This window comes from Plecotus auritus (assembly GCF_963455305.1).
Source record: "Plecotus auritus genome assembly, chromosome: 1".
In the NCBI taxonomy this organism is placed as follows: domain Eukaryota; kingdom Metazoa; phylum Chordata; class Mammalia; order Chiroptera; family Vespertilionidae; genus Plecotus; species Plecotus auritus.
Genome location: NC_137770.1, coordinates 95,413,068 through 95,433,415, shown reverse-complemented (window position 1 = coordinate 95,433,415; position 20,348 = coordinate 95,413,068). Strand labels below are relative to the sequence as shown.

General features: G+C 39.7%; 1 protein-coding gene across 3 annotated transcripts in view; it reads left to right on the top strand.

The window, feature by feature from the left end:
• BAZ1A (bromodomain adjacent to zinc finger domain 1A) overlaps positions 1-20,348 on the top strand; it is a 100,031-nt gene that overhangs the window by 21,583 nt on the left and 58,100 nt on the right. For all 3 annotated transcript variants that reach the window (XM_080671182.1, XM_080671183.1, XM_080671181.1), the window contains 3 exons: positions 9,793-9,936; positions 13,445-13,546; positions 15,872-15,959. In XM_080671182.1, coding sequence (XP_080527308.1) covers positions 9,793-9,936; positions 13,445-13,546; positions 15,872-15,959 — 334 coding nt within the window. The remainder of the gene's footprint in view (positions 1-9,792; positions 9,937-13,444; positions 13,547-15,871; positions 15,960-20,348) is intronic.

Below are 20,348 nucleotides of genomic sequence, written 5' to 3'. Positions count from 1 at the left end.
GATGCTCAACCACTGAGCCAGGCCATCTGGGCTATCATTTCTTTTTAACAAGCCCGATATATCATTGTTTAGTGAAGGATTGGGAGGTTGGTGAGCTAGAGAACTCAAATGTTTGCATGATAATAAACCCATCTTCTGTCACCTACCATGGAATTGGAGAGTTGAATTAGGAAAATGAGGTAGAAATTGCACAACAAATAAACATTTTGGACTGTTGAGTTATTCATCCTAAAGATAGGAGTAGAGTTTGAGATAAAATGAAAAACTGAGTCAAAATATAATTGTGTATTTAGTAAATTTTTTAAAAAATTAAAGAACTTTGGGCACAACTTGTTTTCAGACATTTTACAAGCACAGTCAGTCAAGATATTGTGGGAGCTGAAAGAGTTAATGGAGATTTGAAGCAACAGGTATGAGAAGGTACTTCTAAAAGTTGGTATACTGGCAGCAGCAAGAAGTGGCACCTAATAGCAAAGCAGGAAGTGGAATAAACATTAACTATGAAGTATACTGGCCTGGCTCAGTATATAATTTGGTAGCATTAGGAGACGTTGCAGAATTGAAACTAACCTTTTAAATTACAATTTCATTATAATTCTCAGATGTTAATAACTGACCCAAAATTTTTAAAAAGTTATATACTCCTTGGTATTTACCTAAAGGAGTTGGAAGTTTATGATCACACAAAACCTGAACAAAAATGTTTATAGCTGCTTTATTAATAATTGCCAAAACAGAACCAATCAGAATGTCCTTTAGTAGGTGAATGAATAAATAAACTGTGGTACATCTAGACCAGGGGCGGGGAACCTTTTTTCTGCCTATGGCCACTTGGATATTTATAACATCATTCGAGAGCCATACAGAATTATCATCTTAAAAATTAGTCTGCTATATTTGATTAGACATTTAATTAACTCACCCCTAATGCCTTGGCAGGGCCAGACCAAATGATTTCTTGGGCCTTATACGGCCTGGAGGCCAGACGTTCCCCACCTCTGGTCTAGACAATGATTTATTCAGTACTAAAAAGAAATGAGCTACCAAACCATGAAAAGACATGGAGGAACCTTAAATAGATATTATTAAGTGAAAGAAGCCAATCAGAAAAGATATATATGGTATGATTCCAACTATGGCATTCTGAAAAAGGCAAAACTATGGAGACAGTAAAAAGATCAGTGGTTGCCAGGATTGATAGAGATGAATTGGTGGAGCACAGAGAATGTTTAAGGCAGTGAAAATACTCTGTATGGTACTATAATGATGGATACATGTTATACATTTGTCCAAACCCATAGAATGTACAACACCAAGAGTGAACCTTAATGTAAACTATGGATTTTAGTAATGATGATGTATTAATGTAGGTTCATCAGTTATAATAAATGTTCCACCCTTCTGGGGGATATTGATAATTGGAGAGGCTATGCATGTGTGGGGGCAGAGAATATATGTTTTCCTTTCATATTTACTGTGAACCTAAAACTGCTCTATAAAACTAAAGTCTTTAAATTTAAAAAAATTGTGTGCTCTGCTTATTGAGACTGAAGTTTATATATTTTTTAAATCTGCTTTTTTTCCTATAAAGATTCATATGTATCAGAGAAAAGTACAAAAGGTGAAGGCACTTTTCCCAATGTAGGTTAAATCAGTAAAATAGCAGAAGTGGATTTATATCAAAGAGTTTCATTTGTAGCTAGGTTTTCCCAAATATTATCCCAATACCATTTAGATTTAAAATTTATAAAATGTTGTCAAGAAGGTTAAAAAATCACTGTTCAATATTGTTTTTAGAACTGCCTTGTAAAATAAAGATTGTATATACTTTTCAATCTTACCGACTAATACAAATTTTGGCTTCAAATAATGACCAATCAGAGCTCTTAACTATTGAACAATTAAAGTATATTTCCTGTGGCTATGTTGCATTGGTGGATTGCTTTAAGCACTTTAGTCTAATGAAGTAAGAGAAAATTAGCATAGCCTATCATACAGAAAGTAGGCATTTAATATATATTAGAATTGGAAATGAGAAAATGGACTTTTTATCTTTAGGCTCTTTTTTATATTACTAGCCTAAATGGTATTAGTGAAACATAATTAATTAAAATGCATTCATATTTAGGACAAAGAGAAATACTAAATATATTGAGAAGATAGGAACAAAGGATATGTGAAGAAAAAAATAGTTATTTTTATTTAAACATACATGCTTGGGTGTCAATGACTGGGTGCAGGTGGGGTTAATCAAGGAGAAATTTTTGGAAAAGAGTTATTTGACTAGAATTTGAAGGCAGAGAAAAAATATAAATTAGTAGAAAAGGATTAAAGGCTTCTTATTTAGGTGCAAATATCATAATTTTTATCAACATAAATTTATTATAGCTCTATTTCAGAAAAAAGGCTTTCTGTTGGTCAGCTTACACTACTGACCTTTTAAGGTCAAAATTTCTGTTCTCAGCCAAGGAGAGGTGCTAAAAAATCCCAAAATTGTTGTGTTTAATCTTTTGTTCCCAATAACCCTAATATGTCAATGATATAATTTTTACTAGAAACAAAAAGGAAGCTTTTGGAACAGCTAGAGTTTTTTGTTTTCTTTTGTTTTTGGAATTCTAAGTTAGAGTGGTACCCATCTTCTTTAGATAGATATTAGGTTTGTTGTATGTACAAGTGCCGGTGGTCATGAACCGGCCTCTAGAAGGGTTCAGAAATCTGGAGAAGCGCTGTGCATAAATTAAATAAGAGTCCAGAGACGAAACATAATTTTGAAAGGCATTATAGGGAGTCAGAGAAGACTTAGCTAAAGGAAGTAAGTTCTTCTTGCCTCAGGACCCCTTGCTTTTTATTAACACAATTTGTCCTAAGGCAAGGTGGAGATACATCAAAGAGTAGGGTTAGTCTACAGAGTCCATTGTCAAATTGGGGAATAGCCTACGGCTATTCAGGTGTTTGGCCAGTAGGAGGCAATAACATGTAGATTGAGATGCCCTCAGTTGTCTGGCAGCAAGCAATCAATATATGTATCCTTTTCAGGTTTGGGGAAAAGCCTTTAGCCATTCCCAGATGATTCAGCCCTGCTGACATGCTGGAATTGGCTTCCAGCAACCAAGACCCATACTTACCACCTAATTGACTCCTGGATTGTCATTGCAAGTTCAACAGTTACAATTTAGAATTCTTATTTACTTGATAATAATATAAATTGGGAAGCCATCCTCGGAAACCTTTTTTATACCCTAAAAACCTTGATTTGTTAGTTGTATATGTAATAATTTTCTTTGATGTGTAGAAATCATCTAACTTTATTTGGCTTGACCAGCTCGGGTTGTAAGAGAGAGAATACCTGTATATTGAACTTCCTTAATGAAAAATGGGTATTTTAAGATGAATTTTTATAATGTTTATAGTTGAGATGGAAACAAACTGAAGAATAGAACTCCCTTTACATAGAGTTTGCATTACACAGAACTCTGGCTATTGTTCAGGTAAGGGTAGAGGACCAATCTATATTTCAGTGAGATCCAACAAGTAGACCTACTTCAATTTGCCATCTCATATGTGTTAATGTCTTCAGAAAAGCAATAAATGTTTTTCTTTTAGGTTAAAGAATTATTTAAATAATTTACATTATGTAGGCCTTTATTCTAAATAGTCTAAACTAATAAATCTTTTTTAAAGTACATTACTTTCTTATGATAAAAGTCACCCTTTTTAATGTGTATAGTTCTTAACATTTACACCTATAGTCACATAATCCACCACAATAAGACATAGAAGAACATTTTTATTGCCCTTCAAAAGTTCCTTTGTTCCCCTTTGTAGTCAACTCTTGCCCATACCTCCTAGCCTCTAGCAACTACTGATCTGTTTTCTGTCCTTATAATTTTATCCTTTACAAAATATAAATATAAATGGAATCTTGGGTCTATTTCTGGACTTTGTTCTCCTCCATTTATCTATATGGCTGTCTTTTTGCCAATACTACAGTGTCATTATGTACTGTAGCTTCTTAGTAATACATATAGAATACTTTATTTTCCTCATGTATTGATTTTTCCCCTTGATGTGAAATAAATTAGTTCTTAAGTTACTGTAGCTCTATGGGCCTCATTAGGGTCATAGACTATTCCCTTCAATGGACTGTCAAACCATTTTAGGCATCACATCAACCATGCCTGCACCCAGAGTAGGCTCATTTACTTTGTTTTTTCCTTGTGACCATCATTACAACTTAGGGGACTCACCTAGGCCCTGATAAGGAAAACCGTCTCTTTTTCTAACTTGAAGAACCTTGTCAAAGGTTCACTGAAAAGCTTCCTCATCACCTCAGGGAACCCTGAGCAATACCATCCTTGAATGTGATACCCAGGCGCTTCAAAAGTGGGTCCATTTTGATTCCTTGCATATTTTTGTGACGTTCATGTCACTAATTACAGAATATTTTTATCATTAGACTACATAATTACCTAACAAGTTTTGATATAATTTCATGTAGTTGTTCCTCTTTAGAAACACTGGTTTAGTTCTATCAGCCAGGAGTGAAAGTCAGCCTCCAGTTCTTTCGACACCATTTCCATTTGCTACCAATATAGGCTTGGTAACTGAGCCTGCTTAAGCTTCACTTTTAGAACAAAAAAGTTTCTTTTTTTAAAAATTGTAAAATAACATAATGTAAGATTTACCATTGTGACCATTTTAAGTGTATAATTCAGTGGCATTAAGTACATTCACAGTGTTCTGTGACCATCTTTACTATTTCCAGAACTTTTTCATCATCCCAAGCGGAAACTCTGTACCCATTAAGCAATAACTTACCATTTCTCCCTCATTCCAGCATCTGGTAACTTTTATTCTACTTTCTGTCTCTATGAATTTGTCTATTCTAGATACTTCAGATAAGTGGATTCATATATGAGCAATACATGTTCTTTTGTATTTGGCTTATTTCAATGAGCATGATGTTTTCAAGGTTCACCCATGTTGTGGCATGTATTATTAGCCTTTTATGGCTGAATAATATTCCATGGTATGTATACATACCACATTTTGTTTATCTATTCATCTGTTGATGGGCACTTGAGTTGTTTCCACCTTTTGGCTATTGTGAATAATGCCATTATGAACATTGGTGTACAAGTATCTGTTGAGTTCCCCTTTTCAGCTCTTATGGTCATATACCTAGAAGTGGAATAGCCAGGTCATGATAATTCTATGTTTAATCTTTTTAGGAACCGCCATATTGTTTTCCACAGTGCTGCACCCATTTTATATCCCCACGAATAGTGCACAAGGATTACAATTTCTCTACATCCTCACCCTCACTCATCATTTTCCATTTGTTTAAAATATATTTTTATTGATTTCAGAGAGGAAGGGAAAGGGAGAGATAAAAATATCAATGATAAAAGAATATCATTGATTGGCTGTCTCTTGCACGACACCTACTGAGGATCGAGCCTGCAACCCGACCATGTGCCCTTGATCAGAATCGAACCTGGGACCCTTCAGTCTGCAGGCCGATACTCTATCCACTGAGCCAAACTGGCAAGGGCCATTTTCCATATTTTAATTTTCTTTTAATAATACCCATGATAGTGGGTATGAAATAGTATCTCACTGCAATTTTGATTTTGTATTCCCAGTATGACTAAGATCCTGAACATGTTTTAATGTATTTATTGCCCTTTGTGTCTTTTTTTTTTTTAAATATATTTTATTGATTTTTTACAGAGAGGAAGGGAGAGGGATAGAGAGTTAGAAACATCGATGAGAGAGGAACATCGATCAGCTGCCTTCTGCACACCTCCTACTGGGGATGTGCCCGCAGCCAAGGTACATGCCCTTGACCGGAATCGAACCTGGGACCTTTGAGTCCGCAGGCTGATGCTCTATCCACTGAGCCAAACCGGTTAGGGCCCTTTATGTCTTTTGGGAGCAATGTCTGTTCAGGCCCAGCCGGTGTAGCTCAGTGGTTGAGCATCAGCCCATGCACCAGGAGGTCACTAGTTCAATTCCCGGTCAGGGCACATGCTTGGGTTGCCAGCTTGATCCCCAGTCGGGGGCAAGTAGGAGGCAAGCCGATCAATGATTCTCATCATTGATGTTTCTATCTCTCTCTCCCTGTTCCTTCCTCTCTCTCTAAAAATCAATAAAAACGTATTTTTAAAAAAGAAAATAAGTGTTCAGGTTCTTTGCCCATTTTTGAGTTGGATTGTGTGTTTTCTGTAGAGTTATAAGAGTTCTCTACATGTTCTGCCATGTCTTTGTCTTACTTGTGAATCAGGGTAATGTTAGTCTTAAAGAATGAATTAAGAAGGGTTCTCTCCTTTTCAGTATTTTGGAACATTTTGGGAAGAATTGGTTTTGATTGTCTAAATACTTGGTAACTTTACCAGTGAAGCCATATGATCCTGGTCCTGGGCTTTTTTTTTTTTTTTTTTTTTTTAAGAGAGAGGGTAAAGGAGTAAGGGAGGGAAGGGAAGGAGGAAGGGAGAGAAAGAGAAACATGAGAGAGAAATATCCATCGGCTGCCTCCTGTAAGTGCCTTGACCAGGGGTTGAACACACAATCTAGGTATGTGTCCTGACTAGGGATCAAACCCACAACCTTTCGGTGTATGGGTTGACACTCCAACCCACTGAGCTACATCAGGCAGAGCCTAGGCTTTTTAAAAAATTTTTATTGGGAGGTTTTAGATTACTGATTCAATGTACTTGCTAGTTATAGATCTCTTTAGATTATCTGTTTCTTCTTGAGTCAATTATGATAGCTTGTGTGTTTCTAAGAATTTGTCCATTTCACCTAGGTTATCCAATTTATCAGCATATAATGGTCCATAGTTTTTTCTTATAATATTTTTTATTTCTGTAAAATCAATAGGAGTGTCCCCACTTTCACTATTGCTGTTAATAATTTGAGTTTCTCTTCTAAATTTTTTAAGAGCAAATTATAAAGGAGCCATATATGATGCTTTTAATTTAACCCGCATAAGTCTCAGAGTGAGAGGAAATGAGTGAAGGACGAAGATATTTTGAGTGCTTTGAATTCCACATGTCAACATTTTGTTGATTCTTAAACTTGGGTACTTTAGAACCAGTTGCTTTCTTCTGTTTGGGTGTAGTGCAGAGTTCCTAATAGGAAATCCATAGTCCTAATTCTCTCTGTGCCTGACAGCAATATTAGATGTTGTAGAGGACACTAAAGGTTGTTCTCCTGAAGGAGAATAGAAGCGTATTCTACAATGTACAGAAATGAAAAGTGCTGTTACCTTATTAAAATCCACCAGCTTCCCAAAATGAACCAACTCTAACCAACTCTGTCTTTCTGTAATTGTATGATTCTATTTATTTGGGCTGTGACAAAAATTCATTTTGAAAAAACATACAAAAGGGTAAATTATCAGTTTATTGAATCAAAGGAAAGATTAACCAGCTAATCCTGACATGGCAAGGTGCAGCTAAGTCTAAGGAAGAACAAGAATATGAGGACTGATTACCTCTAGTAGTACCTTTGCCATCTTTCCTCTCTTCTCCTTTGTAGGCTTTCTTTTCTCTCACTGCATACTGGCCCACTCCATGCGGCAGGGACCCTGGGTGCCAACAGGACCAGAAATTTATATGTTCCATGATGGCAGGGGAACTGATTTTTACTTTCTAGATTCCAGATTTTAAAATCTTATAAAAGATGTACTGGCTCAGCTAAAGGTGCCCACCCAGTATCAACTAACTATGACTAGGGTCTTGTGGAAATATGACAGCTCTATTAGTAGCTACTATATGAAAGAAGGTGGGTTGTGGGAAGAATGAAGTTCTCAGGAGAATGAGGCTGGTGAAAGCCCACAATAGTAATATATCAAAACTTTTTTATGGCATGAAATGACTAAATGAATGATACAGTGAGCAACTTTTCTATTTTTGAGCTACTTTTTTCTCTAGAAAATAGAGATTTACCCATTGGTAATATACTAGTATATGTGCTTAAGATATTAATAAAACCTCTAGATTGCCTAAAAGTTGTAGAAGTGCCATAGATACAATTCCAACAATGCACGCATTTTCTCCCTCTTCTTACTATACCCTGCTTTTACTCGTGACTATGTTTATTTAACAAGTTGAGATGTATTCCACATACCATAAAATTCATGCATTTAAAATGTATAGTTCAATAGTTTTTAGTATACTCATAGAGTTGCACAACCATCACTAAAAACTAATTTTAGAACATTTTCTACATACCAAAAGGAAAGCCCAGGCCCATTAGCAGCCACTGCCCTTTGTTCTCATCTCTTACTCCTCCTCCCTTATTCCCCCAAGTTCCTGGCAACCACTCATCTACTTCCTGTCTCAGTGGATTTTCCTATTCTGGTTTTATTTTGTTTGATTTTTCATATAAATGGGATCATGTACTATGTGTGGCCTTTTACATCTGTTTTCTTTCATTTAGCATATTGCTTTCAAGGTTTATCCATACTGTAGCATGTTATCAGTACTTCATTTCTATATTTTTTTCCTTTGTATGGATATACATACCACATTTTAATTCAGTTGAAAATTGGCACAGTAAAATAGGATTGAGGAATATTTTTATTGTGATGAATGAGTCTGAAACTACAGCGCATAAAACCCAGATAGAGTGGGCAAAGGTAAGGGAAGCCAAAATAAGGGTAATAAAGTTAGTGAATAAGAAGCTTTCCAGAAATCAGAAATCACGAAAGTTTCAATGAGGCTCTGGAGGCATAGCTGTTGGTTAGAGCATCATCCGGATTTGCCAAGGTTGTGGGTTTAATCCCCAGTCAGGGCACAACTGACCAGTCACCCTGGCCAGTTTGCTCGATGGTTAGAGTATCGCCCCTTGGGTCCAAGGGTCTGGGTTTGATTCCCAGTCAAGGATACCTGGGTAGCAGGCCTGATCCCTGCCTTACCCAGGCTGTGTGCAGGAGGCAACCGATAGATGTGTTTCTCTCTCTCATTCTCTCCCCTCTCCCTCCCTTCCACTCTCTCTAAAAAATATCCTCTGGTGAAGATTAACAACAAAAAAAAAAGAATCAACCAATGGATGCATAAGTAAGTGGACCAACAAATCTTTCTCTCTCTCCTTCCCTCCCTTCCCTTTCCTTTCCCCTCTCTCTAAAAATCAAAATGTTTTAAAAAAATGTTACAGTGAGAATGAAAAATATTGTGATCAGGAAATTTTCAGAATTGAAAATATTGGAGGCTTTGAAAAACTTTAAGGCCCAATCTGTATAATGAGATATTATGAATTTGATTTTCTAAATAGTAACTTTAGTTTAAAATAAAATTGCCAAGAATCTTGATAAATTGACCTTTGAAATAGTTTTGTATTATTTTAAATTAGAGGCCTGGTGCACGAAATTTGTGAACTGGAGGGGGGTCCCTCAGCCCAGCCTGCACCCTCTCGCAGTCTGGGAGCCTTTGGGGGATGCCCAACTGACAGCTTAGGCCTGTGAGCCCAGCTTCTGGCACACTGACCACCAGGGGGCAGCTCCTGCATTGAGCGTCTGCCCCCTGGTGGTCAGTGTGCGTCATCGCAACCGGTCGTTCCGCCGTTCGGTCGATTTGCATATTAGCCTTTTATTATATAGGCTTATAGCCAACCTTTGCTTAAATTGGATGTTACAGATGTTTATTTTTTGTAAAATTGGTTACATTAATCAGTCATAGTTTCCATAAAACAAAATAACTTTTCAGTTCACAATAATTAGATCATTTGAAATGTTTGATTTTAAAATGTCAAATGATTTGCATTTTAAAATATATCATTTTCTTTCAGGTTACAGTGTAGGATTTTGGAAGTCCTCCCTCCATCACATCAGAATGGTTTTTCTAATGGACATGTCAGTAGTGTAGATGGAGAAACTATTATTATCAGTGATAGTGATGATTCAGAAACCCAAAACAGTTCTTTTCAAAATGGGTAAGTGATTTTTATTCATTTTAAAATGTACGATTGGCTAATGACATACCATTGAAAATCATTTTTTCTTTAATCCCTCCCTTCTTTTCTAGTCATACTGTGGTATGCTATTCAGCTAAACAATGTGGTTCCACAACATGTTAGAGTTTGTAAAACTGAAACGTAGTTAACTCGAGTTAGCAGTTTAAGAGCAATTGAAGCTCATCTCATTCAATTATATTTACAAATTCCACTTTTGTTTACTTGGGAAAATTCATTCTGTATTTTATTAGACTTACTTTATGATACATGTGGTAAAGAAATTCTGTAACCTTCTGAAATGCATTCATTTGGCAGCCTTATTCAGCTGAGTGCTCTTGGAGAAAAAGCACACAAACACATCTAGATTAGCACTCCCTGCAGGTAAATTTAAAATCTCTGCCAAGTCCTCAACTGATACGAGTCTGTTTAAGTGTTTTAGCTCAGCTCCCTCCTGTTCTCTACAACTACTTAATTCTTCACTGCTCCATTCTGTTCTCGCTCTACCTTTTAGGAATCTCAGATTTAAAAAAGTTTTCTCCAGCCTGTCTATCTTCTTCTCCCTCTCTTCAGTGAATAGTACCATAATCAAATAAGAAACCGGAGGCCACTCTTAAATACTTCCTTTAACTCCTTTGCTCCTGAAAATACTAGTGACAGGTTCTATCCCTCAAAACCTTGTAATTCAAGTTCTCGTTTTGTCTGACTTGAACTATTGTATCCATAGCTAGAATTTGAGCATTTACTGTGTCCTGGTGCTGTGCTAAGTGCTTGATTTGCATGTTAGTCGGTTCTGAAAGAGTATTATTTTTACTTAACAAGAATCTGAGCTTTAGAAAGGTTAATTGGCTTTGCACGAGGTCATCTAACTAATACATTGCCTGACAGAAAAAAATTATTTTGAGGTGAGTGAATGAAACATGATTTGATACATCTCATTTTTTTTCTTGAGTTGCTGTTATTAAGCAGAAAAAGAAATTAATAGGTCACTTGTCTGTGTGTCTTATTGAATACATAGTTTGGCATGCAACATTAGTGGATATTGTGTAGTTAATGTATGTTCTTTAGCAACTCTGAAAGTAGTTCATGTGATTTTTTTTTTTTTGGACTATAGCAAGGATTGTAACCCTTAGATTTAGTTATATATTAGATAAGTCTTGAACAGTTAAATACAGATTTTGTATGTAAAAGATATTTTTTAAATTGATGTTTAAACATGGTAAGCATTTATCTAATTTTTTCTTTTTAAAATAATTTATTTAAGATTATTTAATAGTAACTTTTAATATACTCTTCTAAATCTTTTACGTGTTTTGAGATGAGGGATGTCTAGCTTCTTAGGTTTAGCGCTCTCTTATTCGGTGCATTAATGTCCTTTCCCTTCTTTTTAGATTTGAATAAGAGCTACCTACATATTTTGTGGCTAATTTCTTACCTTGAGTACAAAGCAAATTAATTCAGAATCCCAATTAGTAAGTGAATATTTTGCCTGTTATATGTAGCATTTAGAGGAGTATTTCTATTGGTCAATCTCACTTGTGCCACTTATAACAAGCTCATAACAAAGTATAATTGGATTTAACCATAGGAATAAACCCTTGATATAGGAAAAAATGAGTAAGCTGGTCTAATATTTAGTCATAGATATTTTTAACCAGTTTGTGATCTCAAAGAATCTGAGCTTTCACTGTACATCAACATCATAAAATGCCAGGTTGTTTATAGATTGTTACTGCTATATCCTGATATATCAGGAAGGGTGAAACATAGACATCTGTGGACCTTTACTCTGTTGAGCTATTTCTTTTTGTTGTTGTTAATCCTCACCAAGGATATTTTTTCCATTGATTTTTAGAGAGAGTGGAAGGGAGGGAGGAAGAGAGAAAAAGGGAGAGAGAGAAATATCAATGTGAGAGAGACACATTGATAGTTTGCTTCCCACACATGCCCAGAGGGGGCCGGTGATCGAACCTCAGCCCAGGTACTCGCCCTTGACTAGAATCGAACTGAAGTCCTTTGGTGCTTAGGCCGATGCTCTGACCACTGGCCAGAGCATCTGTTGAGTTATTTCTATTAATTCCCTAACTTAAGTGATTTACTTTTTGGTTGATCCCTCCAAACAGAACGTAATCTGGATTTTCTTATGTTTTAGTAGGTGGCATTTTCCATGAGTTAAACTGTGTAACAGCACCCACATATGTTTTCTTATTTATTTCTCAGACCCATTCTATAAGGGTAGATAGTTATATTCTTATATCATTGAGGAGAAATAGAAATTGAGTTAGAAAAGTATCAAATAGTTCATAATACCTGCAAGATATACTAAAGCAGGATATTGGAAGTAAGCCTACGTGCTCAAAATAATCACCAGCATTTTGTGGGAGAAAGGGTGAAGCAGAGAGAAAGAGAGAGAACATATATAACATAATCACTTGCCAGTTTAAATGTATAATTTAGTGGCATTAATTACATATTTTCATACAAGTGGGATCATATAGTATTTGTTCAATATAGGTGCTAAAATAATCACCAGCATTTTGTGGGAGAAAGGGTGAGGCAGAGAGAAAGAGAGAGAACATATATAACATAATCACTTGCCATTTTAAATGTATAATTTAGTGGCATTAATTACATATTTTCATATAAGTGCGATCATATAGTATTTGTTCTTTTGTGTCTGGCTTATTTCACTTAGTATTATTTTTTAAAGTACATTCGTATTGTAGCATGTTGAAACTTATAACTGAATGAATGAATGAATGCACCCTCAAAGGGAAGAAAAGATAAGTTGATGGGAGTGGAGGTTTTAAATGTGTACTACTTTGCCAATTCTTAAAATAGGATAAACTCCATTATCTCTACTTTTGTTCTTGAATTACAAAGCTATGAAGCGGGAAGTTTAAATGCAAATATAAGAGCTATTTGTTTGTTTATTAATTTAAATTAAACTGGGTACTTTGTGCTAAGTCATTTAAGAAATTAAAGTACCTACCTAACAAAATAGTGCTTTTTACTATTTTGGCTAATAGAATGGTGAGAAATATCAATAACATTTAAAATTCTAGTTAAAATACACAGCCCTGGCCAGTTTTTTCTCAGTGGTTAGAGCATTGACCCAGGGACCAAAGCAGCTCGGGGGTTCCATTCCTGGTCAAGGGCACATACTTCAGTAGCAGGTTCAATCCCCGTCCCAGTCTGGGAGAGCGTAGGAGACAACCAATCGGATGTTATTCTCTCTCCCTTCTTCTTCTTCCCTTCCCTCCTTTTTCCCTCCTTCCCTTCCTCTTTCCCTTTCTCCCTCCCTTTCTCCCTCCCTTCACGCTCTTTCTGAAGATCAATGGAAAAAAATCTTTGGGTGAGGATTAAAAGAAAAGAAAATATAAAAATTTTTTAGGTTCTGTTATAGTATGTTCTTAGGAACTAGATTTCTATTTAAAACCTCACATTTCCAAAGAAATTATTAACTGATTTCTATCTCTACTCTTTTTAGGAAGAAAAGAGATGCAATTGATCCCTTATTATTCAAGTACAAAGTGCAAGCCACTAAAAAAGAATTATTTGAGTGTGCTATTGTTAAAGCCACACAAATCAGGTAAAATTCAGTATCTTCTCTATGCTGATTTAATTATATTAGGTTAAGAAGATTTGATGTAAAACAACTTGGAAGTGGTTGCTTCTTTTTAAAAAATAAATGTACATTTATATGCTCATAGACTGATAAATTGAATCTTAATGGACTCCATGAGCCCTTTATTTAGATTGGTTAGTAACCCCAAATAGTCTTCACATCTAAGAAATTATGAAAGTTCCTATTTATGAAGTACTTCTCATGAGAGAACTCAGTTTTCAAAGCTGAGAAATTTGATGGTGCTTACAAATATGTCAGTCACGTTTGTAATAATTTATTCATTAGATACAAGCATCTGATCAGTCTCCTCATTTCTTAAGAAAGTTAAATAATAAAAATTGAGTATCTTTAAAAATTCCTCTTTGAGACCTAATCAAAAGAGAGGTAGTGATTGGTTAATAAAAGAATCAGCACTATACATAGGGAAAATCCCTATTTTTGCCTGCTGAGGTTAGGCTCTTAGTCATCTGAATAAGTTGACATTATTAGCCTACTATCAACTTGCCACATAAGAGTCCATCTTGCATTTTTGTTTGATGTAAAATGTTTCTACTTATTTTCTCATCCCTGTTGTCCCATATATACTCATGTGTTTGAAGAAAAGTGATGATAATATTTTTGGGAGGGCCTTTATTTAAAAGCTTTTTAATAGTTTATTTACTCACTAGAGGCCCGGTGCATGAAATTCGTGCATGGGGTGGGGGTGGGGGTGTGTGTCCCTCAGCCCAGTCTGCAACCTCTCTAATCTGGGACATCCCTCTCACAATCCGGGACTGCTGGCTCTTAACCGGTCGACTGCCTGCCTGCCTGATTTCCTGTAACAGCTTCTGCCTTCCAGCCTGATCACCACCTAACCACTCCCATACCAGCCTGAGCAACGCCTAACTGCTCCCTGGCCGGCCTGATTGCCCCTATCTGCCCTCCCTGCCGCCTGGTCGCCCCTAACTGCCCTCCCCTGCAGGCCTGGTCCCGCCCAACTGCCCTCCCCTGCAGGCCTGGTCCCCCCCAACTGCCCTCCTCTGTCGTCCTGGTCTCCCCCAACTGCCCTCCCCTGCAGGCCTGGTCACCCCTAACTGCCTTCCGCTGCCTACCTGGTCGCTCCTAACTGTCCTCCCCTGCAGGCCTGGTCCCCCCCCCCCCCCAACTTCCCTCCCCTGCAGGCCTGGTCCCCCTCAACTGCCCTCCCCTACAGGCCCAGTCCCCACAACTGCTCTCCCCTGCAGGCCTGGTCGCCCCCAACTGCCCACCCCTGCAGGCCCGGTCCCCCCCAACTGCCCTCTCCAGCAGACCTGGTCCCCCCCCCCCAACTGCTCTTCCCTGCCAGCCTGGGTCCCCCCCAACTGCCCTACCCTGCAGGCCTGGTCGCCCCCAACTACCCTCCTCTGCCGGCCTGGTCGCCCCCAACTACCCTCCTCTGCCAGCCTGGTCACCCCTATCTGCCCCCCACTGCAGGCTGATCACCCCCAACTGCCCTCTTCTGCCCGCCATCTTGTGGCGGCCATGTTGTGTGCCCATGGGGGCAGCCATCTTGTGTGTTGAAGTGATGGTCAATTTGCATATTACCTCTTTATTATATAGGATAGAAGCTTTTAATGTGGCTTTTTCTTGATAGGAAGACATTGAATTGAATTAAATCATTTACTTTTCAGAAAATTTCCAGAAATACTTGTGTGTCATTTGTTTTTGTTTTGTTGTGGTGGTGTTTGTTACTGTTATAGTTACTCTTTTTTAATTTGGGAGCAAGGGAGAATCAGAAATAGTACATTATTAGAATTTTAAAAATTCTCATTCTCTTTAATTTTAATCCCATGAATTTGTTGGCTGCCATATGAAGTTTAAACACAAAATATTTTAGAATTTGATAAAACCCATGTCCTACTCTATTCACAATAACCATTTGAAAGTTGATTTACTTAGTGTTACCGTGATAGCCTATTGATATTAATTTTTTAAAGAATTTTAATGGTGATAACTTGTAGGAATGATCGTCTAATTTTATAAGATTTGGTGTATTCTTTGTAGTATATTTTCCTTGAGGTTTATTTCTAAGTGGTTCCTAAGCAATAAATGCATATACTATTTTAATGGACTTTTATAATAGATCCAATCAAGTAGATCTTATAACATTCTTCTAAGTACTTTTGTATAAAGTTTCTTGCTATTTCTACAAAAATACTCTTACAAAGTGAATTGTCATTTTCTAGGCTTGAAATTGAGGTTATAGATTTACAGAGATTATGGATTGAATTCTTTGATATTAACACTTTGCTCTCCTTTTTTCCCCTTTAGCCGGAGAAAACACCTATTTTCTCGTGATAAACTAAAGCTTTTTCTAAAGCAACACTGTGAAACTCAAGATGGAGTCATTAAAATTAAGGTAATTAGAACAGTGTAATTATTTGTTAGAAAGAAGAAAAAAGGAGAAATGGATAGTGTGATTTCTATATATATACTGGTAAAAGGCTAAGTGACCATCCAACCAGCCAGTAGGTATGACGCGTACTGCCCACCAAGGGGCAGACACTCAGTGTAGGAACTACCGAGCTGTGGTGACTTGGCAGCAGCAGTTCTCGGGTGACGCACCCCCGAACCAGAGAGGAGGGAGCCCGATTCCTTGCAGGGCCGTGCGATTTCACCTTCGGTTGTGGGTTATGTTGTTGCTGGGGCACTATTGGCCCCAAATCTGGTTTATTGCTGAGCGGTCATCTATCGGTGACCACAGATGCCCTTCGAGCCATGGCACCACCCCAGGTGCAGCTGGCAGGGGAGGAACCGTGGGAGGTTGGCTATAGGGCATGTCTGGCCTGTCTTGCCCAGTCCTGCCCTGCTGGCCACCTTCTAATTAATTTCCTTTCAGTGTGCATGAATCCGTGCACAGGGCACTGGTAAAGTTATAATATTGCAGAAATGTTCATTCAAAATTGGTTAAAAATAGCTCTTTTTACCTAGAGCCAATTTTTAGTAATTTTCTTTACATCCTAGAAGGCCCGGTGCACGACATTCATGCACTCGGTGGGGGGGTTCCCTCAGCCCGGCCTGCTTCCTTTAGCAGTTTGGGAGCCTTGGGGGATGTCCAACTGATGGCTTAGGCCCACTCCCCACTAAGTCAGAGTTGGACATCCTTAGCGCTGCCGCAGAGGCAGGATAGGCTCCCGCCACAAAGCCGTCAGCCCGGCTTGTGGCTGAGCGGCGCTCACCCTGTGGGAGCACACTGACCACCAGGGGACAGCTCCTGCATTGAGCGTCTGCCCCCTGGTTGTCAGTGTGTGTCATAGCGACTGATCATTCTGCTGTTCAGTTGATATGCATATAACCCTTTTATTGTATAGGATTGGATTAAATACTGTTTTTGCAATTTCTAGAATTGCTAGATGGTACAGGTACTGCCACTTTTTTTTCCTGGTAAAAATGATTAACCAGGTGAGAATAGAAGGAAAACTTGGAAAAAGAAAGGTTTTGGGGGTGGGGTAACTATAATTTTCTAACAGTGTGGTTATGACTCATAAAAATAGATCAAAGAACAATGCTGAAATAGATCCTGCTAGATCAGCCGTGGGCAAACTACGGCCCGCAGGCCGGATCCGGCCCGTTCGGCTGTTCTGTCCAGCCCGTGGAGCCGAAAGAGCAGAGGGTTCTCTTGCTCTCTCTCCTCCGCTCCTTTACTTTGAATTTATATTAGTTCACACAAACACTCCATCCATGCTTTTGTTCCGGCCCTCCGGTCCAGTTTAAGAACCCATTGTGGCCCTTGAGTCAAAAAGTTTGCCCACCCCTGTACTAAATAGAACAATCCTATCTAATAAAAAGGTAATATGCAAATTAACCATCACTCCACAAAGATGGTGGCACTCATAGCCACAAGATGGTGGCACCCAGTCCTCTCAGCCCTGCCAGAGTCCCCCAGTCCTGGGGGGGTGGCCGCTGAGAGTGGGCAGCATGAGTGGCCTGGTGGAATGCTTGCTTCATTGCCGTGGCGATGAGACAAACATTACACCCCGGCCACGGAGGGCCTCTGGGCAGCGGATATGGAGCGGATGGGCCTCTGGCCGAGGAGGGCAGTTGAGGGCCATGAGGCTGGCCAGGAGAGGGCTGTTGGGGGCCATGAGGCTGGCCGGGGAGGGCAGTTGAGGGCCATGAGGCTGGCCAGGAGAGGGCTGTTGGGGGCCATGAGGCTGGCCAGGGAGGGCAGTTGGGGGCCATGAGGCTGGCCGGGGAGGGCAGTTGGGGGCCATGAGGCCGGCAGGGGAGGGCTGTTGGGGGCCATGAGGCCGGCAGGGGAGGGCTATTGAGGGCCATGAGGCTGGCCAGGGAGGGCAGTTGGGGGCCATGAGGCCAGCAGGGGAGGGCTGTTGGGGGCCACGAGGCTGGCAGGGGAGGGCATTTGGGAGCGATCAGGCTAGCAGGGGGTACAGTTGGGTGCGAGCAGGCCGGCAGAGGGGGCAGTTGGGGGCGAGCAGGCAGAGTGGTTAGGGGCAATCAGGCAGGCAAGCAGGTGAGTGGTTAGGAGCCAGCAGTCCAGATTGCGAGAGGGATGTCGAACTGCCAGTTTAGGCCCAATCCCACAGGGACATCCCCCAGCAGTCGGACATCCCCCGAGGAGTCCCAGATTGGAGAGGGTGCAGGCCAGGCTGAGGGACACCCCCTCCCGTGCATGAATTTCGTGCACCGGGCCACTAATATATATAATAAAAAAAAAATCAAAGACCAATACTAAGATTATAATTTATTCATAACTGTTAAAGGTGGGCGAATAAATTTTGTAAACCACACATTGTACACTGAGTAAAAAGTTAAATGGTAAAACGAATTCTTAAAAATGAGAAAAACACAAGCAGCAGTGTGGTGTTGCCAGAGGAAAGGGGGTGTGGGGGAAGAAGGGGATCCTAATATATGGTGACGGAACAAGATTTAACTTTGGGAGGTGAGTACATGGCACAATATTCAGATTTTTGTAATATAGAGACCCACACTTGATACCTATATGATCATATTGACCAGTGTCACTCTAATCAATTTAATAAAAAATAAAAATATAAAATTTATCAAAATACTAAAAAAAAAAAGATAGTGAGTGATTAAATTACTTTTTTATATTACTACTGTCCTAGTGCACAGATTCGTGCACATTGAAAGGAAATTACTTAGAAGAAATATTTTAATATTGCTATTCGCCCTTTCTCTATAACAGAAGTGTCAACCAAATTCACAGTCAACAATGACAGATCAAAACACACGCGTGCAATTGGCGCCAGCGAGAGCTTTATATGTATCACACATGCACCAGTCAACTTAGCCTTTTATTTACACTAATAATAGAGTAAGATGCAAATTGACCGTACCTTCATGACTCCCACCAGCCAATCAGGAGTGAGTATGCAAATTAACCCAACAAAGATGGCAGGTTAATTTGCATATGCAGGGGCGGGGCAGGACACTTGCTTTGTTGCCATGGCAATGATGCAGGCATTCTGCACCGCTCCAGGCCTCTGGGCAGCGTGGGAAGGCCAAATGGTGGCTCCGAGCCAGAGCAAAGGCGGTGCTGGCAGCCAGAGTAAGGAAGGCCCATTCTTGCACGAATCTTCGTGCATTGGGCCTCTAATATATATAGAATAAACTTGCTTAATTAGACCTGCTTTCTGATGTAGCTAAACTTTTTCCAGCCCAGGGAAGCACCTCAACTTCTCTTTCAGGTAATTGTCAGCAACACAGCAGTAAATATCAATACAAAGCAGATTGTTATTGTAGATCATGCAGGGAGAACAAAGAGTAAAATATTTCACTGCAACAGTGTTTGACTATATTCTGTGCAGTGAGAAAACCTGAAGTCATTTTCAAGGTCCACCATTTCTTACTTCTTTTTATTCGGGTCAAGTTTCTAAACTTTCTAAATCTCTGTTTTCTGGCTAATGAAAAGAAAATAGGATTCTACAGAGTCTCCTATCTACCTGTTCCAGGACTTCTGTTAGGATCAACTGAGATGAGGCATGGGAAAATGCTTCACAAACATTTGGTTAAAGTGCAAAATGTTTCCACCTGGCTATAAAGCAAGTCGAGTTCCTGGGCTGAAGAAACTGCAAGGAGGCTAGTCTCTAGGGAGAGGAATCCAGGCATTGCTATGTGACATCATCACCCAGCACCCACAGCATCCATTTCAGGGCTGGGCTGGGCTGTGGGCTGCATTTTGCACCATGGGGTCTTGGAAGTGTTGGCTGCGATTTGGTGGAGTGTCGCTCTGGGATGGTGGCGGGGCCTGTGTCCCACTTGGGGGAAGCCAAGTATTGGTTTGTCGGCGCCAGGTCCGTGGTGCTGTTTATTTTTAAACTAGAGGCCCTTCCTTCCCTTGGCTTCCAGCACCAATTTTCCTCCAGCACCTAGGACCCAGGCCTTCGCTCCGGCCAGAGTCTGCCGACTTTGCTGCAGACTCTGGCCAGAGTCTGCCGTCTTTGTCTTCGCTGCAGACTCTGGCTGGAGTCTGCCATCTTCACTGCAGACTCAGACCGGAGTCTGCCATCTTCATCTTCGCCAGAGTCTGCTATCTTCGTCTTCGCTGCAGACTCCGGAGTCTGCACTCTTCGTCCTTCACTGTGGCCGGCCGGAATGCCGCTCCTGTAGATCCCTTCGCCCCCCACCCTCCCTCTCATAGCAGGCGTCTTGCCCCGCCGGGCCACTCCGCACCTGGAGCAGCTGGGTGACCTCCATCTTTGTCCTTATAATTTGCATATTCCCTCCTGATTGGCTGGTGGGTGTAGCGGAGTGATGGTCAATT